The sequence below is a fragment of the Mesoplodon densirostris genome, chromosome 4 (genome assembly GCF_025265405.1).
Source record: "Mesoplodon densirostris isolate mMesDen1 chromosome 4, mMesDen1 primary haplotype, whole genome shotgun sequence".
Lineage (NCBI taxonomy): Eukaryota > Metazoa > Chordata > Mammalia > Artiodactyla > Ziphiidae > Mesoplodon > Mesoplodon densirostris.
This window is the reverse complement of record NC_082664.1, coordinates 129,808,991-129,834,297: the sequence shown is the minus strand read 5'-3', so window position 1 is coordinate 129,834,297 and position 25,307 is coordinate 129,808,991. Positions and strand designations below refer to the sequence as shown.

The following is a 25,307-nucleotide window of genomic DNA, read 5'->3' as shown; positions in this document are numbered from 1 at the left end:
TAGTGTGGCAGAGGTGATAGGAAAAAAAGGAAACAAAAATTTTTTAATTGATAATATCCAATACACATTAAGATTCAAAGCTCTTATGAGACAGAGTAAGTTACTAGAGCCAAATCTCAATTAACCTTGCTAACCTTGCTAAGGAAATTCCACATATAATAAATAACCTTAATTTGTTCCTCTGTTTCAACAATCTTCCTGGGATTTTACTATCTTTCTTTTTTTTTTTTTTTTTTGGTGCTGATAAATATTATAAGAACCAAAAGGTATTAGAGAAAAAGCAGAGAAGAGCAAATAATCCATAAACTGAATAGCTAGTACCTGAATAACTGAGTTGAGGATAAATAAAAACAGGAAAACATGCAATACTTCTGAATGAGTTTCAGTACCTCTCCATTTTTCCCAAAGGAAATGGTCCTGGCTTCCATGTCTAACACACAGGTAATGAAATCTCCTTGAGTGAAGCTGGACAATGTCAGAGTCTGTTCTCCATTGTGATAGAGGTTACCACTGTAGGCCCGATAGAGCCACATATCCGAGGTAGTACGGTGGTTAAAGTCATGTACTGGCCAGCGAGAAACTCCAACACAGGTGCCTTCATTACCTCTGTTTTCCTTCACAATGTAAAACTAAAATGAAAGTGGTAATGTTCACTAATATTCAAAAAACTTGTTTATATACTATTAACTGTATAAAGCCATACTGGGGAATATGTTTGTAAATAATATTTATGCATTTATGAGAATATAAATAAACATATTTTCAGCTTAAGTGAAAATAACATAAAAATGAAATAATTTCATGATTTTGTAAAGATTTTAAGACAAATTTAATCTTTACCTTGTAGAACATTTAGAATAACCTTTGAGTATTTATTTAAAATAAACAATTTTAACTTACATCTTAATTATGAAGCTGAGGAAGTACATCCAGTCCAGAAAATTATTAATGGAAAGTTTCAATTCTTTATACAAATTTTCTAACTACTCTCTTGTGTATATTTCTGTGCAGAAAAGAGTTAATAGAGCAGGCCTGAGACTGCTGTCTTTAAAAAGGCATGCTTGTAACACTGGCCCTTGGCTAGTATCTGGGAATTTGACTTTTATACAGTTTCCTACACTGTTAGAAAACTTTCCCTAAATGATTCGGGTGGCTCACCAGGACAAGAATGTTTGAACAAACAATGTGGTTTACACTCAACATGAACTTTCCTTTTGGGAGCTGGAGTTTTGGTACATGCCAGGCAGAGGGTACCTTCATGATCAGTCTCCAGTAAAAATCTTGGCAACTAAGTCTCTAAGGGGGTTCCCTAAAACATCACACACATGTTGCTGCATTTTGTTGCTGGGACAAGAGTGCAGTCCATGTGACCCTTCATGGGAGGGAGAGAACATAAGGAAGCCTCCACGTGGATTCCTCCAGACGTCACCTGTATCTTTCCTCCTTATTATCCAGTTATGTATCCTTACTACCTTGTTAAAATAAACCCCAGTCATCATGAGTACAATGGTAATACTGAGTCCTATGAGTCCTTCTATCAAATCTTTGAACATAGGGGTCATCTTCAGGACCTCTGACACAATGGTGGCAACATAAGCTTCACCAGAACAACTCTAAGTCATTAAAATATAATTATATATTTAGGAAAAAGAGAGAGAGAGAGAACTGGGGAAAGACAAAACTCTAGTGGCTATGGGGTTACACGTGTTATGAAGCAGCAGATGAGTGGCTATCTGTTGTGAGAGGTAAAAGTTACCTATGGAATTCAAAAATAATAGATCCAACCCCAGGAGGGTTGGCTCACTGGGTCCCCTGGCTGCTTTTGGCCTTGTAAGCTAAAGTGAGGGGAAAAGAGCAGCCAGAAGAAAATTTGTGTTGTTCTCTCCTCTAGGTGGGAAGAGAAAGAGAGCCCAAGCATTCCCACACATGGGCTTTGGACAGGCCAAAGAATAAAAATTAGCTTGGGGCTTCCCTGGTGGCGCAGTGGTTGAGAGTCTGCCTGCCGATGCAGAAGACACGGGTTTGTGCCCTGGTCCGGGAAGATCCCACATGCTGCGGAGCGGCTGGGCCCGTGAGCCATGGCCGCTGAGCCTGTGCGTCCGGAGCCTGTGCTCCGCAACAGGAGAGTCCACGGTGGTGGGAGGCCTGCGTACCGCCAAAAAAAAAAAAAAAAAAAAAATAGCTTGCAGCTGCTCTCTTGTCCAGATGGGAGGGGGAAAAGTTCAAAAATTCCTGAAGGTGAGTTTGGGGTAGACCAAAAGTATTATAAGTATGTGTTGCTCTTTCCTCCAAGTGAGAGGAGATAAGGTTATTTAAATCGGTTCCCAGGGCTGGAGTAAAACTTTAAATAGATGAAAGAAAGGAAAAAAGGGAGAAATGGAGAAAGAGAGAGAGAGAGAAGTAGAAAAGAAAAGAAAATACTCCAGCGATTTTCTTTAGCCTAGATGCTGTCACTGCTGTACCAGTGCCCTGGCCCAACCAATGAACCCTAAAAATGCTAAATTTACTGCTAGGGGTCTGAGTAAACTTGAGATCTGAGGGAAAAGGGAAAAGTAAATTTTATAAAACAGCTTCGCTTTGTGGCTACTGCATCTGGATGTATGATAAAAAATGATGTAAAATGTTATATGCTCGTAACTTCATAAATACTAAGAGATCATCCTGATAAGTAAAAGCTGCAAAGGAAAAATGTCAGTGGGATCACAACCTCCTTGCTTTTTGCCCAGGTGAGTAGATTGGAACTTAAATTCTTTGAGTACTGGAAACAAAACAAGCCTCCATAACTGATGATTTTTTGTTATGATTTTTGCCTATTAGAACTGCTAGAAAAAAGGGAGACAAAATAAAAAGAGTGGCCATCTCCACATAGAAATATACTTTGAGAGTTTTAAAAAGCAGTTGTTAGTTGCCAATTAGTTCTTATAAAATCAGATGTCTGACCCTTAGAGGCTGATGATTTTCTAGCCTGAAATGCATATTTTTGAGTGGGTAAATTTGTACTCTAAGATTGAGAAGGCAAAAAGAGCTTAGGAAAGCCTTGCTCGTCACTTAGACTTGAAATGCAGCTGTCTGATCCTACAGCATTTAGGCTTTATTGCTGCCCCCAAAAGTTGCCAATTTTATAGAATCCTCAATTCAGAGCTTCCAACTGCCTGGACCTGCCTCTAAGTTAAAACCTCATACTGTCTGCTATGGGCTGTTTCAACCCAACATGAGCTGTGTTCAGCTAAAAGCAGGCACCAGCCTAATGAACAAAAATCAGACGTGGGGGCTGGTGAAGATTTAGTTGGTGCAGCCATAAACTGAAAACTACATGGATTCTAGCTGGACTGTCCAGTCTCTTATATATGCCCCTGGGAAAGGGCCTGTTCTTTTGATAGCCATCTAATTTGAGCTGCTGATTGGCTTTTTATTTCTGACACAGAAACTGATTACATTCCTAACTTTGATTCTTACCGAAAGCTGAAAGTTGAAGGAGGGCATACCCAGGGTGCATGACCTCTATGGCCACTCTTATAACAGACTGGACTCTTGACCTCTTCTTGGGGAGGTCTCACTGCTGTTGACTTATTATGTTCAGCTTTTTGGACTAGTCGTAGTTTGCAACAACAGACTGATAGCTTGATTCAATATCTGATACACACGCCTAGTAAGACAGTTTATTAAATGAAGCTCTCCCCAGCAAAAGACTGATCTTTCCTAGGCTGCTCACTGGATAAATGATTAGGATAAAAGGCGTAGAAGGTTTTGTAAACCTATTCTGGAAAACAATTTTTTTAATTGGGATTTTGTCCTGACCAATTGCTAACCCTTCTGGTTAAGTTGTATCAATATAAAAACACTTTTGTTAAAAAAAAAAGTTTTTGTGTGGAAATTCTTTTGTCCCTTTTGCACCTAACCCTTCTGGATAAAAGGTCTAGATGGAGATAAAAAAATGACTGAAAAAATCTGAAGTTATAATAACTAAATAGGAAACACTGATTTTAGAATAACGGTGGGGGCGGGGAGGGGAAAAAAACAACAACAACCACTTTGTTATAAAGCAGAAACTAACACATCATTGTAAAGCAATTATACTCCAATAAAGCTGTAAAAAAACAAAAAAACAAAACAACCCAGGCCCTGGGGAAGTGTGGAAGAAGAGGGAGGGCATAAATGATCATTGTTTTTTCAGAACTTAACAAACTGTCCTTCAGAGGCGGTCCCTCTGAAACCAAGCACTCAATTAAATTACTTAGACTGCAATGGGAACAGAAGGTGGGAGGCCCCCTGATGGGAGATCACATTGGGGTCCTGTTAACTTGTTCTGCCTGACTACTGTATATCCTGATTAGGGATATCTTAACAATTATAAACTCATTTCCAGGGATACCACATATGCCTCTGGAATTGTACTTTTTGTGTATGTACCCTATTCTGAGCCCTGGACTGGCCAGAGTTGTGCTGTGCTAAATTTAAGGACAAAGTCACTTGACTTTTTAAGATAGACCTTTACAATTAATGAGATTTGTTTTAACTGGCTAAGTCTAAGATCCCTGAAGTCAGTACTGGAGGTCAGTCTCACCCTGCTGTCTGGGGACCTACCAGATAATAATATTAATTTTATTGTAAAAACACTGTGGCCAAGAGCCAGCCAAGGAGGTGGACTGTGCAAAAAAAGAACACAGCAGAGATTGCTATCCTTAGAAATGTCTGCTTGCAATATTGGTCCTTGGCTGGCACCTGGGAACTTGTCTGGTAAATAGTTCCCTGATAAAAAATAGTTTACTGATAAAAAATCTCCCTGACCGATATTGGTGGCTCATTATGCTTAGACTGTATGACAATATGGTTTATGCTAAAACCCTGCTTTCTTTCTGGGAATCTAAAAAAAGGACAGGCAGAGTATGTGACCAGCACTCAATAAAAATGTTGGGCACTCAGTCTCTAATACGCTCTCCTAGGAAGAAACATCACACATATATTACTGCATTTTCATTGCTGGGTGTGCACTGTGTGACCCCTCATGGAAGGGATGATTATGATTTTTCAACCTTACACTTAAAAAAATTTTTGAGGTAATTTTACAATTACAGGAGAGTTACAAAAATACAGGGTTTCTGTATGTCCTTCACTGAGTTTCCATTTATGTTAAAATCTTACATAGTAATAGAACATTTACATAAGATGATTTTTTAATAGTCTTTCCATATATTTTTTATAATAACCTAGGAGGAAAGTACTAAAAAATAAAATGCTTTTAAAAACTACTTGGAATTCTACGTACCTTCCACTGATAGCACCCAGAAGTTACTCCAGTTGATGCCAATCCATATCCTTTTCCTCCACTGCCATGAGTTAAAATCTGTCCATTCTCCACTATGCAACACTGAGCTTTCTCTGGGTCAAAGGATACTTCTTGTATAGGGAGATTCTCATCTTCTTCCTCCAACTCTCCCTGCTTCTACCAGAAAGGAAACTGGGTCAGTATTTTGAACTAACTCAGATTCAGTTCCTGAGATCTCCTTGGGTTGATTCCACAAATATTTATTATCTACCACGTACCAGTTACTGTGCAGACAATGGAACACAATCATACATACATCATGGTCCCTGCCCATGAAGAGCTTACAGCTCAGTCAGGGGACAGAGAGACAAATAAATAACACCAGTATTGTAGTGAGAGAATAAAAGAAGTTACATGACAGGTATAGCAGAAACATATAAGTGTAAGTTTCTAACCAGGCTTGGGAAGGATAAGGTAAGCATTCAAAAGAGGATGACTTCTGAGCTGAATCCTGAATGATGAGAAGGCATTAAGCAGCTGATCAAAGTAGAGAAAGAAATTTAAGACAGTATGTACAGCATGTGCCAAGTCATGGAGGTGAAACAGAGTTCACTGATTTAAAGAATTGCAAGCAGTATGGAATATCTGGAGGATGAGACTGAAAGAGAACAAGGAACTAGAAAGAGAAGAAGGAACAAAATCATGGAAGGTCTTCAATGCCATTCTAAGTTTAATCTTTACTCTAGACAATAGGGAGTGCCTACACAGAATGATTTATATAGAGGAACTACTATCAGATAGATCTATGTTTTATAAACGTTGTTTTACCAGGAGTATACAGAATGAAAGCAGAGAGAACAATCAGGAGTTTACTGCAATAGTTCAGGTAAGAAATACTGAGGACTTAAATTCATTCATTTGCTCAATGGGTATTTAATAAGCATCTACTATGTACCAGGCACTATACCAGGTCCTATATACTCGGCAGTATACTAGACAGATAATGTCTCTGCTCTCATAGAACTTATATTTTACAAGGTGGAGATAGAAAATAAACAAGGAAATAGCAGGTAATAAGTGCTATGCTGAAATCAAAAAAGGTGATGTGATAAAGACTGTGTGGCAACTGACTCTAGATTGAGGATCAGGAAAGGACAATGAAGAAGTGATAATTAAGTTGAGACATGAATAATAAGTTGACTTCTGAGAAACATATCTGAGGGAAGTATTCTAGGCAGAGAGAATAGCTGGCACAAAGCCCAAAGGAAGGAACAAGCTTAGTGTGTTCAAGAAACAGGAAGAAGGCAAGTTGTTCACAGTGTAGTGAGCAAAGAGGAGAGAACAAGGAGTTCTAGAATTTATCCCAAGAATGATTAAAAACCACTGGTGGGTTTTTTAAGCAGAGGACGAACATGTTCTGATTTACAATGTTAAAACATCACACTGGCTCCTGTGTAGAGAATGGACTGTAGGGAGTTAACAGGGGAAGCAGAAAGACCAGTTAGGAGAATATTGCGTAATCTAGGCTGGAGATGGTAGTGGTTTGGAATAGGGTGATGGCAGAGGAAATGAGGAGGTGGAGAATTCAAGTTAAGTCTTAACAGAGAAGTCAACAGGACTTGGAGATTGTACGGACAGAGAAAATGTGTGTGTGTGTGATAGAAAGAGAGGAATCAAGGATGACTCCTTGGTTTTTTGGCTGAGTCACTTACTAGGTAAGATGGGAAAGCCTGGGGAAGGAACAAGATGTAACAGAACTAAGGATGCTACTAAGTGTGAGAGGCCTATTACGCTATTATTCAAGTCGTAAGGCAAGTAGAAGATGGGTATATGTCTGGAATTCAGGAAGAATGTCAAAAAAGGAATTAAAAATCAATGGCATACGGATCTGAATAAGGTTTTGCTGGCTACAGGAAATGGAACGGAGGTGAAAGTTGAAGGAAAAAAGGGGTCTTGGGACCAAGCCTTGGGATACTCCAGCAGTCAGATTAAATAGAAGAAGAAGTATAAATAAAAGAGGATGAGAAGAAGAGGCCATTGTACTGGGACAGAAGGAAAACTAGAAAAAGTGTGGAATCATGAAAACTAATAGAAAGATTAAGGTAGCTAGATGGATGGATTCAAGAACTATTTAGGAGGTAAAGATCACTGAGTTCTAGGGACCACATGGGTGGGGACATTAGGAGAATTCCCAGGAATTCAGGTTTGAAAAGCTAGTTGAATGTTAGTGCCACCAATAAAAATGGGATAGGAAGAAAAGGAGAAAGGTTTGAAGGAGAGACACCTGGGCTATCATTCAAGTTTGGAAGGCAGTGCATGTAGTGAAAATGGTCATGGGTATGACTGAGACTGCTGGAAAAGCTAAAGACAGAACTCTGAGGAACACTGGAATTTGGGATGGAGGCAAGGAGAAAGTCACACCAAAGAAGAGATGCCTCCAGAGGGAATCAAGGATTGGCAGAGGGGATCTAGGAGAAAGTAGTGTTTTGAAAACAACAGAAGGCTAGAATTTCCAGAGGTCAAGTAAGCTGTGGATAAAAAGCCATACACTGTATTACCAATAACATCTACCTCTGTCATTTAATTTCAGTGCTTTGATGGAAGATAAACAACTGGGCTAAAGAGATAATGAGAAGTAAGGAAGTGACTTAAACATACACAAGATTACTCTTCCCAGAAGCTTAGCAATGAAGGATGAGAGAATATAGGGAAGGCTTCATAGATAAAAAAGAAATTTAGAAGGGTGGGAATAAGAGATGTTTATAAACTGAGGGGAAAGAACCAGTGGAGAAGGAGACACAGTACAAAGAAGAGACTGAATAACTGATAGAACAAAGTCTCTCAAAGGAGAAAGGATCCAGAGACAGGTGACAAGATATTCACATGTCTGTCTAAAAATACCTTTTTGGAAGAATCAAGTACCTGTAATTTTATTTCTTCTTCTTTTTCCTTTATCTGAATAGCATGTTTGGCCTGAGCAATGGGTGTCTCCCACATACAATCCGACAGGAGGGAAAACAGACGTTCAACAACCTATTTATTGAAGGAAAAAGAATGATAAAATTTGTAAAGGATCATTTTAACTATTTTTAGAAAAGATAAATCATGTAACTATAATATTAAGTCACATGTGAGATTTAATTATACCAAGGTCTGACAGCTACTTTGGGTGGATGCAAGTTAAATATCATTTTTTAGAAAGACCATTAACCCACTACAAAGCGGGTTCGACTGTCCTCATGTTGCCCCACTATATGGACCTCTGATGAGGCCATGCAGCCTCACATCTTTCTCTCTCTAGATGCCCAAACCTAGGAAGAAATTCCACAAATTTTCCTTTCTTTCTGACCTTGAAAGTATTCACTATACCACTACTCCTCACATCCCATAGCTCACTTAATTTCTCTTTCTCCTTGCTCAGAGATGGAAAAATTAAAAAAGCAATCTCAGAAGTGGAAGTCGTGCTATTGAATAAATGACACATTTACAACTGAAGAGACCATGAGTTTAGATTTTCGGTGCATCATGTTGCACATGTAAAGAACATCCTCTAATAACTTTAAAAATAGAAACCTGGGCCATTTGATCATCTTCTACACCAGATTCACAAGCTGGTAGCACAGCCTCAAGGACATGAAGTGCAAGGAGCCTCGTTCTTAAGTTACCAACTAGAGGAATTCCTGGAGGGAGAAAAAGAGATTTTCTTATTATAAATGTGACTTAAATTAAAAGTTTCAATAAACCTCTTGAAAAAAATCTCTGAGGCTGCTAAGTATTTAGGATGGAACAGACTTCACTTCAGCATATTACCACAAGAATTCTGGATTCATCCCATATCCATTAATGTATATGAATATCCATGTTTGTGTTTCAGTTTATATGTATGTAAGGGAACAGCACTATAATAACTACCTGTGCCAAGTACTGTGCTATGCATTTCATACACATTAATAACTCTGTTGATCCTCACAAATCCTACATTATATCCCTATTTTACTGATGAGGAAACTGAGGCTCAGAGAAGTTAAGTAACTTGACCAAAGCCACAAAGCTCAGTAGAGACAGAAGTAGAATTGTAAATGACAGGTCTGTTAATCTCTAAAGCTCAGGCTTATCATCGCCTTTAATTGTTTCTGACTCCATCTACGCCCTGACGGCCTCACAGGATTAATGGGGAGTAAGCAGTTTGTACTTTTCCAGAGTAAGCAAAGATAGAGACAGGATACTGATGCTCTTTTTCCTATCCATTACTACAACACAACCAGTAGAAATAAATGAGTATCTGATTTTTCTTCATGCTCTAAGAACTTAATCAATATTACAGAAGGCTTACCTTATTAAAGGAGAAAAAAAGCTATTGTAAGTTATACTAGTTGAGAAAAACTATTGGGAAAATGAGTATAAACTTACTATATATAAAGCTAAGATGTGTATTTACAGAAGAACCCTGGTTTGAACAACTGATCTGAAAATAGTAGTTACCTGTAAATGGCAGATCTTTTAAGAAAATAAGAGAAAGGTAAGGGCTCTTTTGAATAAACTGCTGTTTTATTTGCAGCACAGATGATCAGTTTTGGAAATTCTTTAAATACTTTTAACAACAAATGAATTTCTTGCCAGAATTTGCTACCACAAAATGACTGAGATAATTTGCTGTAAGAACATTAACATTTAGTATGACTCCATTTTACTGTATTTTTGCAGTTAATAACTGCAGCTGTTATGTTAATAATAAGTTGTCTGTATTCTTTTGTTGTTTATGCCAATCTTAAAGATACAGGATCTGAATTTTTAAAAAATTGAATACACATTAAAAAAAGTAAAAAGAAACACCAATAAACTATATTGAGAGTGTACACATATAAAACAGCATGTACCATAGAAGACTATATTATGTTTCAGCACATTTAAGAAAGACCAGGGATGATGAGAAAGTTCTGGAAATGGAGAGTAGTGATGGTTGAGCAACATTGTGAATGTACTTACTCTCACTGAATTGTACACTTAAGTGGTTAAAATGGTAAATTTTATTTTATGTACATTTATCACAATAAAAAAAACAGATTAGGAAAGGACTGATAGTAATCTATACCAGCAGACCAGACTTTTAGGCTAAGAACCAGGAATTAAGCTTATTATATAGAACTCTCATAGACAGCATACAATCAGAAGTTACAAATCAAGGCAACAGAAATCACATCATAAGAAAGAACAGACAAACTCCAATCTGCATTTTGATAATCCAAGAAGTAAACTCAAAATCTGTGTTAAATTATCATATTAAACAGGATGTTCTCTGCTTATTTTTATTACTGTAATCTGAACTAGAGCCAACTTCTCTGCATTAAATCCATGATCTTCTCCAGTGCTACCTTCTATTATTAATTCCTCTCAATTTTTACTCCTGAGATTACTTTTCTTGCAATCAAATAAGTACTCATAAAACAAGAAAGAAAAGCCTTAAAATCAAGGTCAAGTATCCAATGTTGTTATCTGAATAAAACACACGTGATGTACAAAATACTGTAAAATAAGACAAAGGTCACATACCTGAAGAACATTTCTGAGATGCTATGTTTAAAAGCACCTCTGTCCACTTTGGGGAAGCCATTTTTGACTGAATTGCTTTTGAAGATACAACTCTGCGAAGAAAAACTAGAAAATCCCCCAGATGCAGTTCAGCTGCGCGTTGTTTCCTAAGAGTAACTAAAGAGTGAACAGACAAGTTTACATTACAACCAAAAGCCGACAGGAAACAGTCTTATATCAAATAACATTTAGAATGCAGTAAGCACACACCTAATTCAAAACCTAGGTTGTCAGTTAGATGCTGAATTTTTAAAACACAGGAGAAAGGTCAGAACATAAAGTCAAACATAACATCTTTTACAACTGTGTACAATAACAATGAGCTTGCTAGAATAAAGTATGTGTACTTGGTTTTGTGCATTTTTCTTTTTTTACTGCTATTGTAAAAAGTAACAGTTCTCTATCCAAGTCTAGAGTTCTACTAGATAGAATTTGAGGGAGATGGTCTGTAAACCCCCTAAAATTGTATGAAAAACTGTCTGGGGAATTCCATGGCACTCCAGTGGTTACGACTCGGCACTTTCACTGCTGAGGGCCTGGGTTCAATCCCTTGTTGGGGAACTAAGATCCCACGAGCCACGCTGCATGGCCAAAAATAAAGTAAAATAAAATAAATGCCTCAAACTGAAAAATATTCTTTAAAAACAAAACAAAATTGTGTCTGTGTGTGCATTTGACTAGTAAGAAAGTTGACAACTTTGATCACATTTTCAAAAAGTCCATCATCTGTCCACCACCTCCCCTACCCTCTGCCCCAGTCAAATTAAGAATTACACCTCAGGACTTCCCTGGTGGTCCAGTGGTTAAGAATCCGCCTTCCAAAGCAGGGGACATGGGTTCGATCGCTGGTCGGGGAACTAAGATCCCACACGCCACAGGGCAACTAAGCCCACGTGCAGCAAACTACAGGGTCCATGCGCTCTGGAGCCCGCACGCCACAACTAGAGAGAAGCCCGCGCACCGCAACAAAAGATCCTGCGTGCTGTAACTAAGACCCGACGCAGTCAAAAATAGATAAATAAATATTTAAAAAAAAAAAAAAAAAGAAGGGCTTCCCTGGTGGCGCAGTGGTTGAGAGTCCGCCTGCTGATGCAGGGGACATGGGTTCGTGCCCCGGTCCAGGAAGATCCCACATGCCGTGGAGCGGCTGGGCCCGTAAGCCATGGCCGCTGAGCCTGAGCATCCGGAGCCTGTGCTCCACAACAGGAGAGGCCACAACAGTGAGAGGCCCACGTACCAAAAAAAAAAAAAAAAGGAAAATAATTAATCTCTAAAAAAGACTTTGTGGTTTCATATTCTACAAAGAAACAAATTTGTAGGCCTGGGTCTGGTGTGCCTGACCTTAAACTCTATGTAAAAGATCTTTCCACAAACTTGCTCTAAACAATCATCCCAATTTTCCCACCAGTATCAACACTCTTATCACCTCTCTAATAGTTTCTAATAGCTTCCCTCCTCCCTGTACATTTTGAAGCCAAAGAACTTTCTGCTCTTCCTTCTAACATGCCATGTTCTCATATCGTCCAACAACTTTCATACCTCCCTAGCCTGGCTAAGACCCGCTCAAAGCCAGGCTGAAGAAGTTTGCCAGTGGGGTAGATTCCCAGAATGTCAATCCCTAAGGGGCATTAAAACATGGAAAATCATAACAATTTGGACAGGCACTCCTTTCAGGGAGATCCTGGCACATCAAATTAAGAAATACACAGACAAATCACTTGTGATAGAGGGGAGACCACCCCCTGCCAAATGGCATGTCTGAATAGCCATTAATCTATCTTCATAGACACCTTTTTAACTGGAGGGCTTTTGTTTTGCTGAGATGGATGTGCAGGTCTATGACAGAACTAACCTGCTAGGGATAATTAGAGAAAAAGCTAAGAGCTCCTTCTCTACATTTCCTCTTCACAGTACTCTACCTCTTCTTTAGTCTTTGCTAATATACAAACATTTATTATATTAGTTTGAAGAATATAAAATTATTAGCCTGCCCTAGGTACCTATATCTCACTCCAACCTTGTTCCTACACATTCCTTCAAAATCCAGTTCAAAGCTACCTCTTCCATGAAACTTTCTCTCTTGGTAGAGATCCCTGGGAAAATCTCTTTTAGGAGGCCTCCATCCTACCCCACTCTCACTCCCAGAAAGTATTTCTGTAATAAGACACTAAATTAATTATATTAATTAAAGCCTGGAGACCTTAAATATAAAGCTGGTTAATACAACTTGATGATACAGTTTGTGTTTCAGTATCAGTACTACGTTTGAAATGAAGAGTACACCTTACTTTCAGTTAAGTATTTTAGAGAGTATGTGGAGTTATTAATACCTGGTCCATCTGCCTCTGAATGCCTGGCCACCGCTGACTAGATTCAGTCTCACTCCCAGCCATCCCCATAAATAGAATGGGTGCAACCTGAGAGGAATGGATGTGGACTCAGTCTGCTGTTACACCTGCTGAGATGCATCACAGTTTCTTTTTTTACTGGATATGGAAGGATCCAGTTTTCTTGGGGAGCTATAGGCTGAGAAGTAACTCTACTGTGTCTTCCCTGCCGTCCATATGTGCAGTACTCGACAGAGTGGTAAGAAACTATTACCTGAACAACTCTGTATCCCCAAACTGGATCTCAGGAAAAAGGGAAGTGGCATTAAAAGCCTGTTTTTATTTTATCACTCCTTGTGAGTCTGCCCATGCTCTTTGCATAAGCAACATACTTGCTATATAAAGAAGAAGTAACTTGCCAGAGGTTCAGCCTCTGAAACCAAAAGCTAGCCCTAAATTAGACTCATACATCCTCCTAGATTCTGACCTAAGAGATTTAGCTATTTCTTCTGAGCTTATTGTATTACACTGTAATTATCTGTTTAAACATCTACCTTCCTCATTTCCCTAGAAGGTCCTTGAGGGCAGAGATAATGTTTTGTCATTTTTGTACCCCCAGCATATTCCTTTATCCACCCACCTATCTATACAGTATTAATATTATTTAAATACTACTTTATTTATTTAAATATTATTTATTATAATATTCCAATATTAACATTAACATTCATTGAGCTCTTACTATGTGCTAGACACTGCTCTAAGTCCTTTCCAAGTATTATATTATTTAATTCTCACAACAGTCTTGGAAGGTTGTGTCTATTACTCTTATTTTTATCTATCTATTTATCTATCTATTTATCTATCTATCTATCTAGTCCAGGAAGGATTTAATGGCTCCCAGAGCTTATTATGGTAATAAGACATTGAATAAATGACCAGTTTTAGACCTTTATTCCCTTAATCTATAACAGACATGTATAGTAGTTCTCCTGTTCAGGGTTTACGTTCTACTGAAATACAATGTTCACTATCGTTTTTTTTTTTTTTTGGCTGCGCCATGCAGCTTGCAGGATCTTAATTTCCCAACCAGGGCTTGAACCCGCACCCTCAGCAGCAAAAGCACAGAGTCCTACCCACTGGACCAGGAGGGAATTCCCACAATGTTCACTATAGTTTTTAAAAGCTGTAAGGAGATGACCATATTACAGCAAGCAAAAATTATTATGGCTAAGTACAATGAAGAATTTTTTAGTGACTAGAGGGCAGAACAGCCTAGCAATAAGTTCAGCTTCCCTAATTCTAACCCAATTCCCAAATAATAAAACCCTTGGTCCTGGCGGAACACTTAAAACAAGAATGCAACCCAAGAGATGGGCTGTCAGGATCAAATGCTACAAGAACATAATCTGGGGAAATCAGTCACTTAGAACCTCTAAGTTCTAGAGCCACAACAGCCAAGGAGAGGCTGAACTTAGACACTGAGTGATACAGTTGCTACATCAGGGTTAACCAACTCTAAGGAGAGGAAGTTCAGTCAGAGGTACCCCTAAACCATACATATTTGGAGAAAAAAGGGGTTTCTAAATGAACAAATAAAAATCCTCTCATGCTTCACAATAGAAAGAACTCTACATTCTAATGATATTCACACAATGTGGATTCAATAAATGCTTGTAAATAACGACAGAGAAAAAAGATTTACGATACCTCTGAAGTCTCTCTTCTCAGTTTCTCCACTGGAGTCAATTTTCTTCTCTTCTTCATCCTCTTCTCCTTCTCCAAAAGAGGCCATAAGTAGTACACCGGCCTGGGACAACAAATTCTTCAACTGACTGCAGAGTAGATCCAACAAAGATTGAACTACCTTGGGGCTCAGTTTATCAGCATAGGTCCTGAAATAACATATACATGAAATAACATGAAATAACAGGAAAAAAATAAATGGTAATTACACAGAAGGGCAAATGTGCTTAAACACATAAAGGAGATTATGGTGAAATGGAAATCACTAAAATGTGAAAGACCAGGCCCCAAACAGTTCTACCAAGACATCTACAATGCTCACCCTGTAGTGATGGCTAGAATCTGGAGCAATCTTGTACTAGCCACTTTTAAAGCTGTGCTTAGCTGGGAAACACCCGTTTTTGGCAACAACTGAAGAGGTTGTCCTAGCATGGTGTCTGTGCCACATAACTGCGACAATACATTTAGCAGACCAGTGGAAATCGCCAAAGAAACATCTACTGGTTGATAGTGGACACTCAGGGCGAAAACTGTAACCAAAAGGAGACGCTGCTGGGCTTCTAAAAAGAAGAAAGAAAGAAAGGCAGTTGAGAATCTTCTTTAAAGGTAACAAAGCATTTACTAAAATAAATCATATTCCAAAATATAAATAGTAGTATGGAACACTATTACACTTTCAAGTATTTATTCTTTACCTATAAGCTGACCTAATGTTAAACACAGAACATTAGCTACCTAGCATAACCTCAGGCCAAAATGTTACTTGCACCTTATATTTGCATGTGCAGTTACTCACCAATGTGATGCTTGTTTGCCTGCAGGGCTCTCTCCAGAGTAGCAGACAACTGTTGATAAATCTTATGCACAGCCATCTGGATTTCAATCTGAATATTTCTCTTAGCTGCTCTGATCCCATCCTAAATTACACACAAAGATTTACCTTTTCTATTAACAACAACACTTCCTACCCAAATGAAAGTAAAAGCATTTTATTCCTAGCCTATGCTAGAGCCCTATGGTGGTTTTTAATTATTTAGTATATTTCAGTATATAGAAGTTTTATAATGAAATTATTTTTCAATGCTTGAAAATTCTTGATTCTGTATAATCTCTCTCCTTTCCCACAAAGCATTTTTCCTCTCTAAACATGGAAGACATAAAGACAACACTTCAAAAAAACAGTTCAAGCAATCAGAGAAACTTGGTAAAATGATCAAGTCTAAAATGTAAATTCTTGAAACCCATCCTCCCAAACACCAATCCTTATCCCAACTTAGATCTACCTCTATGCAATTTGGCTAAGGGTTAATAAAACTGAGCCAGCAAAGAATCTAAAAGTACAATAGTACCATGGCTTACCTAATGGCTTATCTAACCTCAGCTATAATCAGGAAACTAAACCAATGAGGTATCTTTAAGTCACTTAGGTCTTTATATTTTTAAACCTCAATTCTAAACACCAAAAAGTTTAGCATTATTAAACTGGTGTTGTAAAAATACAGTTAAAATCTGAATATACTAAAAGGTGTCATCCTCCCATGACAGTTCTGTCATCTACCTGATAGTGATGCAATCGGCCACTCTCTCCTTTGGCTCCTGCGTGTCCAACAGTGCCTAAACCGAAACACCCTGCCAGAAACTGCAGCCTCACAGATGTGAGCAGAGTGGATGACTGGAAACCTGAGCTTGATCTGCTTCCTGTCAGAGAGATGTTACCTTTTTCTTCCATTCCAGACAATAGTACAAGGATCTGATGAAGTGCCTCTAAACGAAGCTTGAGAAAAAATAAAATAAACATATTTTAGAATTCTTCACTGAACTGAGACACAAATAACTCTGTACGTCACAGACAATATATTTCTTAGCACACAGAAAATTCTGGTATTTCTTAGGAATCTATTCTATTAAGATAAACATTTATTTTACTATTACGACTTTAAAAATTAAAATATCTCTAAGGTCTCTATAAGCATACTTCAGTATAAAAGAGGCTACATAGTACAATGGGAAAAGTAGTAAATTTGGATGTAGGAGATCTAGTTTCAAGGACAGAGTATTCCAACGACTGTGTAGCCTTGGGAAACTCAATTTCCTGAGTCTAGTTTCTTCATGTATAAAATGAGGTTAATAGTACTTTAATCTACTCACAGAGCTATTGTGATGCTCATGAGGAGATAAACGTGATTTCAAAAGCATCAACTAGTATGGATACTGCTTCCTTTACTTATAACATTATATAGAATGAATACTCTTTAGTTCAAGAATTAGAAGTATTTCCAAAAGGTTTCTCTGTGGTTCTCTTGAACTTCTGGCTCTATCTTCCCTAGGAGGACAAATATCCACCACAGCAGTCCACTGGCCTACCCTCCTTTTTTTTTTTTTTTTTTTTTCTTCTTTCTTTTTGCGGTATGCGGGCCTCTCACTGTCGTGGCCTCTCCCGTTGCGGAGCACAGGCTCCGGACGCGCAGGCCCAGCGGCCATGGCTCACGGGCCCAGCCGCTCCGCGGCATATGGGATCCTCCCAGATCGGGGCACGAACCTGCATCCCCTGCATCGGCAGGCGGACTCTCAACCACTGCGCCACCAGGGAGGCCCCCTCCTTTTTTTTAAAAAAAAAAAATAAACTTTTTATTTCGAAATAATTTTATATCTATAGAAGAATTGTAAAGATGGTACAGATAGTTCCTGTATACCTTTCCCCAAGCTTCTCCTAATGTTAGTATCTTACAAAACTATGGTACATTTATGAAAACAAATTAACATTGGTAAACCACAGAATTTATCTGGATTTCACCAGAGTTCCCATAATGTCCCTTTTATGTTCCAGGATCCAAATCAGGATATCACGTTGCATTTAGTTGTCTTGTCTCCTTTAGTCTGTGACAGTTTGTCTTTGTTTTTCATGACCTTGACATCTATGAAGGGCTGTTTGTGTATTTTATAGAATGTCCCTCAATTTGGGTTTGCCTGATGCTCTCATGTTTGGCCTACATGTATGGATTTGGGGACGAATACTATAAAGTCCCCCTCTCATCACATTATTATCAGGGTACATGATATCACCAGAACTTATTACTGGTGATATTAATCTTGATCACTTGGTTAAGGTGATGTCTGCCAGGTTTCTGCAATGTGAAATTACTGTATTTTTTCCCCCTTTTCATACTCTGTTGGCTCTAAGTCACTAATTCCAGCTTACTCTCAAGAGTAGGAAAATTAAGCTCCACCTCCTGGAGGGAAGAGTATCGAAGAATTTGAGGACATGTTAAAACCACAATCACTAATAAATATTTTAAGGGAGATATTTGGAGGCAATGCTCACTAATTTTAGCATTTATCATTATTAGCATGGTGTTCTAATCTAGCCCTTTTTAAACGGAGACAAATGGGTCAAAAATGGGGACTCTAAGAGCAGATCTGTATAGTCACCAACCAATCTCACTCTAGTTTCTAGGAGACAAGGAAAGACTTAGTGATTAGAGTATCTTGTGCACTATTGTTCACTTCAAACAAACTATCAGGCTGCTTTGGTTAAGATAGCAACATCAAAAAGCTCAAGTGAAGGAAAGGGGGAGGCAAGGAATAGAAGAAAAGGAAAAGTTTTTCCTACAATTGTACATTCAGTGGTTCAGTTTAAGTTTCCATAGTCCCTCACAAGGAGTAAATATCAAAGACTTACTTCTGCCCTTAACTGTTGCTGTTCCATTGCAATGATGGAGGCTTGGGGACTTGTAGACATACTTTCCTCTGGCTCTTTAAAACCTGGGGCATTCCCCACATCTCCACTCACAAAGCTTACAACATTTTCAATCAAAGTGTGAACTCCCAAAGACTTGGTAAGATCAAAATCAGACTCAAAGGAGTTAGAGGAGTTGCACAACCAGTCTCTGTTATGTTTCAGGCGCGCCCAAGAGTCGCTCAGGGTTTCCAATTGACTATGCATAGGACCTACATACAAACAGAACAAAAACGCATCAGTGATAACCAAGTAGAGCATACATTCTGAAACTAGATGAGGGCTGAGTGTTGCTATCATACCGACTGGTGAGAAATGGATACTAGTGTTTGAATACATGCATGCATTAAGTGAATCTGAGCAAAATGCTTTGGTAAAAAACAACAAACAAACAAAAACTACAGCAATGTAAGAAAACAAAGGGAAAGCCCTATTTAATGTACCAGTGTCTCTGTAAGCGCTTTAGCAACACGTTGCCACAAGAAAAAGAAAGGCAGAAGCTGCTCTCAAAATGCTTAGCTTAAAATGCTCTGCAGTATTAAACCAGACCATCATTTATGACCAAAATGGAACTCGGCACTTAGGACACTGCTGGTAAGACCTACTAGTAATAGGACTTCATCTGATTTAACATTATCATTGCAAAGAGTGAGTTAAGACTGTGCAAAATGTGTACATAACTGCAATGAAATATTACCAAAAAATGAATATAGAAGGGCAAGTAAACTTACACAAAAAGGAGACATAAATATCACCCTTGGTTTCATTAATATAAGGAACATTTTCACTGTGTAATATGCACATTTATTTCAGGTTGTGAAACTCCTATATAAAGGAAGCAAAGTTTCACAGACATGAATATATAAGATTTACTATAAAATGATATCTACATAAAATTACCAAGTGGTGTTAACAATAGTGGCTAAATATAATACCATTAGTTTTGCCAGTGGGCATTTTCTAGGCTAAAATCTTTACATTAGACAGCAAAAATGTTAATATGTATGATCACAACAACTGTCCAAGGCATGTGCCAATAGTGGCTTTAAATAAATATATAAATATCTAATTCTTACACGTTTTGTCTTTTTTGATTTAATTGATCTCAGGTACATGAGTTAGATTGATTAATCATACTCCTTGGCTCATGATATACTCTCATCACTGGTCCATGCATGGCTTGCTTCTGTGTTTATATTTACTTATAATAAATGTGAACACAAGAACTAGAAAACTGGCAGAATACTATCTATCTGCTCTTCCCCCCAACCCATCTCTCCCCTGTGTCCTCCAACCTAAGGATTTCATTATCACTCCTTTGCTTTTATTGTTGTTAAATACTGTTTTATCTTATATGTATTCCCAAGACAAATAATGTTTAGTGTTAGTTGTTTGTGACTTTATAAAAAAGTATCATTTTATGTAGTCTTTTTTGGACATTACTTTGCATTCAGTATAATACTGCTAATACTCATTCACATTATTCCATGTAACCATGGTTCATTTGTTTGAGTGCTGTATAATATCTCATTCTGTGAATATACCAAATTTTTCTATTAGGAATGAATCTTAAGGTACCTAATAAAATATGCATTACAAAAATTATATCTGTTACATACTAGATGGAAAAGATTTGGGAAGAGGACTACTTAAACACTAATGCCCACAGAGAAAATGAACGAATACAATATTGACTGTATAACTTATTTTTGAATTATTACACTGATGTCAGGAAAACCCCAGGACTTCAAAATGAGACACAGAAATCCACAATAGGCAGTTAATATTATAAAGTAGCTATGAAATAATTTATATGCATTCTACTAAAATAATTTAGAATGGCAAAGAATATATGGTTTATCTGCCTTCTATATTTTAGCAAGAATTCTTAAGATTAAAAAAATGTTGGATTTTCAGTTCTACTGAACATAAAAAATAACCAATCTGAAAATTTCCCCTAACTGTATAGCTGAATATTTTCCCATGTAAAACAGAAAAGGTAAAAATCCAAAGAAAAATGTCATGGATGCATAATGTATTAAATTAAAATGATATTTAAAGAATAAAGGAGGGGCTAATGTGGAAAAAAAGAAATAATCATTTTCCACTTCCTTAAGCATCTCAAATTCAGACTCTGGATTCAACCTTGACTTACAAATGATATTTTTTGTCTCAGTATTGAGCTTGTTGGTTCAATAATAAAATTTCAGAATAAAAAGTTCTTCCATCTTCCAATACTTATACTTTTCAAAATGAAAATACAATGTGCAGAGAGTTAATGCTAGAACCACAGAAGTAAAAGCGACCTTAAAGATTATCTAGTCCAATTTCCTCACTTGAGGAAACAGAGGCTCAAAGAAAATGATCTTTTCTAAATTAATAACACTAATTCCTTAAGTTTATGGGAGGTGGTCTTACATATTCCTGTCGTTAATCAACTCACAAATCACTGATCCATAGGAATTTCAACTGCCTGCCTACGCAAAGGCTCAATATGTGAAGAAACTGCAAGTAGTGAATTGCCTTAATATACTCCAAAATATTCTATGGAATAGGTGGCCAATCCCCAAATTAAATCCTCTCTGCAATTTAAAGCAGGGGTCAGCATACTTTATCTATAAAGAGCCAGATAGTAAATAATTTCAGGTTTTATGGGTCATTCACTATTCATTTAACTACTCAACTCTGTTGTTGTAGTGTGAAAGCAGCCATAGGTAATACATGAGTGTGGCTGGGTTCCAACAAAACTTTACTTTCAAACAAAGGTGGCAATCCAGATTTGGCCCTCTAGTCAGTTTGTTGACCCCTAATTTAAAACATGTAACTTATTAAGTATATAAGCCAAACAAAACTTTGTATGAATAAAATATAAGGAAGAATAAGACACTATCTGAAAGCAATAGGATAAATTAAATAATTATAACCAAAATGTTTAGGTTGATATCAAAAATACTTTGAAACACAAAATCTCACAATATGGAAATGAGAGATGAAAAACCTCTAATTCTTAAAAAATATATATAACAACCTAATAACTGATTTGTTCTGTGTTGTTTTATCTGAATATAGGAAATATTGTGTCTGAAAAGCATATCAAAAGCCTCTACAGAGTAATTGTGACTGAGCCCAATTCTTACTTAATATTAATTCAGAGTCTCCTACTATAAAAAGAAAATATAAAGTCCAACAAGAAATTTGAGATTGTTTACTTGTCCTTACAACTTTGGTTCTTAAATGGAATTTTCAAAATGAACATGGCAGAGCTGCAATACATACTTTATAAACCATAAAATATGTAGGCAAGCTAAAAGGGGAAAAAAATTAAACATGCCATCATGTACTTGCTTGAAGCTCTTCTTTTTTCTGGGGCTCAACTGGCCAAAAAGGAGTAAATACACTACCACAACAAGAATCAGAAGACAAAAGGAGAAATTTGATACAGGAGACAACATTCACATTTGTTCTTCTTTATATAATCTAATTCGAAATGCACAGATAAAACAGCATTTCACCCATACAAGTTATACCATGAAACAGGCATGTTGATAAATGTTTCCAGTATTATTTAGCAATAAAACCCTAACACTATATTTAAAGACCTTGGTCAGGGTAGTGAAATCAAACCATGATGCTCCTTCTTAAAATTTTGCTTTGGTATCCCCACCGTTTTTCACTATATCAGTTTCAGCTTAAATACAAAAACTAAAGTTAAGTACCTGCAAAAACATATTGTCTTTCAGTGAAGAACGACCTCAGTTCTGCACAACTACAGCAAATCTTTTAAGTATTTATCAAAGTACCCAAATACCAACATGTTTAACAGGTTTTGTCAAGAATTTTGACAGGCTATTATGAGAATTAAATAAGTTAATATGTTTGAAGTGATTAGACCAATACCTGGCATATAGTAAGCAGTTTTTAAGTGTTTAATGAATATAAATTTCATATTACTTCTGAGGTGCTAAGCAGAAATATGTACCACCTGTCATCTCTTTTTAAAGTAATTGATGACATTTTTGGATTTAGAATTTAGCTCTGATGCCTCTAAAGAGCGGAAAAAGTTGGCTGAGCTCCATTTATTTGCTCACTTTGCTCTACTCCTTCCTACCATATTCACTTTCTTGGACCAAGAGCTTGGACCACCTGTGACACATTAACTGGAGTGAGGGGAAAAGAAGCCATCATCCTTCAACAGCATGAATTCCAGTATCCCCAATGTCAAATACTGAAATTATAGGCACTAGGCCCTCTCAAGGAGGAGTCTTTGGAGGCATATTAAGAGCAGCTGAAATGTGTATACAACCATTAATTGTCATTGATACATCCATTTAGTTTCAGTAAACGAGATGTAATTAAACATTGTTATCTCTAATTTCGCTTACTAAATTTTTAATAACTCAGGACCACTAGACTAATAAATGAAAAAGGAAAGTGAGAGGAAAAAAGTTCAAATTTCCTCTTCAAAATATTGGAAAGGGGTAAATAAGCACATAGAAGAATTCTCACTTGGCTGGACATCTGCTTGTCCTTCATAGCTCAAGTCAGAATCAGAACACCTGAATGGCTCCAAAAAGTTCTCAGACTTGGTAGGTTCATCTGACCAACTGAAGATAGGCATGTTATGGCTTATGACATCTGGTCCATATTGACAATAAATAAGGAAACAATAGGGTGGTTTATTTTAATCATCATTTAAGAGCAAAACAAAACAAAAAATTCCACTGTGGTCAGAGGGTAGTCTCTAAATATACATGATTTTTAAAAATTTCTTTCAAAATATAATGTCCCAAATGTATTTTCAATGTTAATTTCTTTTAAAGAAAGAAATCCATTATAATTAAATACATGATATTAAGTATACATTTTCATTGTTTAATCCGCAAACACTAGGATTCATGAGATTGAAAACTATTTTTGCTGCTCTTCCTAGAACAGTACTCCTACTTTCTAGTCACTTATTCCTAGGAACAAAGCTATCAGCAAAATTTTTGCCTGAGAACATTAAGATGCAATGATTACTAGAATAAATTGGTACCACATTAGGCGATATCATGATAATTTGCATAACTAGTTTGCCTCCCTATTATAACTTCCTAAATGGGTAATTTAAACAAAACAAACTTTTCCCATGAGGTCCTGTTTGTTTGCCTTTCTGTTTCCAACAAAATAAAGTTAGATTCCAAGAAGTTAATAGGTCTTGGTACTACTCTGAGCTTTTGAAGAAGTTGTTTTACCCATAAACAAGTTTGGATTAATGGCTTAATTCAGTCATATCTACTTAGCTCTAAAACTACAGGAAATCAACACCTACTTATAGGGCAATTGTTTAAAATTGTGAACAGGTAGCAACTCTAGAGTAGTTATTTTAAAGTGTCATATTAATTCCTCCAAAGTAATTTACACTTGACTTCTAGGTTATTCTTAATTCAAAGCTAAAAATACCACTTTTTGTTTCATTCCAAAGATTACTTTGTCACATGCTGACACAGTTATCATAGACTGAATCTCAAATTTATATTTCCATAAGCATGATAAAGATCTTAGAGAAAAGAGTAATTTTAGTCAACAGACTATCACTTATAAACATAATTAGTACAGTAGGAAACTCTTAAAATGACAGGCTGGATCCCTTAAGTTTGGAGCCATCTTTTCATTAATATAACATAGAAATTATAGCAACTATCTTTGCCTGAGCTAACCAACATTAGGAAGGGAAAAGTGTTCCAAAAATTTAATTCCTAACTCAAGTGGTTAAGGAAAAGGATACTCCGGCTAATTATGGCACATGAATTGCCAATTTTCAAAGAATTAGAAAATGATAAAATACATATTGCATGTTATACTAAACATCATTTAATTTCTTTGATATCACAAATACTCTATAATTTTTTTGGAACCTTGATATGTTATAATACTAAAAGACTTTTCAATAAAGAAAGCACCAGCTCTAGTCCAAAAATCATTCTTAGTATTCTAAATACCAACATTTCTTCTAAGTTATAAATACCAACATTTCTTCTAAGTTATAAACACAAAAATGAAAAAATTGTGGGTGCATTTCTTCCTCTCATTCCTCAATCTTCCCTTACTTCTCACTTTTTTTCCTGTAGAGAACCTAACAAACTGCCAAGGAAGTTATCAAAAGAAGAGTTCAATTCTGAAATATAAAAGACAATATAATGGGAAAAAACGGTTTTCCTACAGGCTTGTAGAAAACTTCCACTAGTGGCAACTTTTAACATTTCAAGTTTTCACAACCACAGAAAAAATGGGTTAATAAAAGTGCCAATTTGGGGGCTCCCCTGGTGGCGCAGTGATTGAGAGTCCGCCTGCCGATGCAGGGGATAGGGGTTCGTGCCCCGGTCCGGGAGGATCCCACATGCCGCGGAGCGGCTGGGCCCGTGAGTCATGGCCGCTGAGCCTGCGTGTCCGGAGCCTGTGCTCCGCGGCGGGGGAGGCCACAACAGTGAGAGGCTCGCGTACCGCAAAAAAAAAAAAAAAAAAAAAAGTGCCAATTAATAGAGAATAATACTTGGAGAGTTTTTAGTTACCTTGGATTTGTATTATCTAAAGCTGCTGTTCTTTCCATCTACTTGTACATATAAACAAGAGTTAACTATATTATACATTAAGATACAGCTTT

At 37.1% G+C, this 25,307-nt stretch overlaps 1 protein-coding gene across 7 annotated transcripts in view; it reads right to left on the bottom strand.

Moving 5' to 3' along the window:
- HERC1 (HECT and RLD domain containing E3 ubiquitin protein ligase family member 1) overlaps window positions 1-25,307 on the bottom strand; it is a 220,482-nt gene that overhangs the window by 81,922 nt on the left and 113,253 nt on the right. For 6 of the 7 annotated variants that reach the window (XM_060097204.1, XM_060097205.1, XM_060097207.1 and 3 more), the window contains exons 27-36: window positions 18,608-18,876; window positions 16,487-16,702; window positions 15,725-15,845; window positions 15,251-15,488; window positions 14,893-15,077; window positions 10,817-10,972; window positions 8,840-8,946; window positions 8,189-8,299; window positions 5,267-5,443; window positions 390-629 (exon numbers count right to left, since the gene is read on the bottom strand). In XM_060097204.1, the coding sequence (XP_059953187.1) occupies window positions 390-629; window positions 5,267-5,443; window positions 8,189-8,299; window positions 8,840-8,946; window positions 10,817-10,972; window positions 14,893-15,077; window positions 15,251-15,488; window positions 15,725-15,845; window positions 16,487-16,702; window positions 18,608-18,876 (1,820 nt within the window). The remainder of the gene's footprint in view (window positions 1-389; window positions 630-5,266; window positions 5,444-8,188; window positions 8,300-8,839; window positions 8,947-10,816; window positions 10,973-14,892; window positions 15,078-15,250; window positions 15,489-15,724; window positions 15,846-16,486; window positions 16,703-18,607; window positions 18,877-25,307) is intronic. The other variant, XM_060097206.1, reaches the window with a different exon arrangement.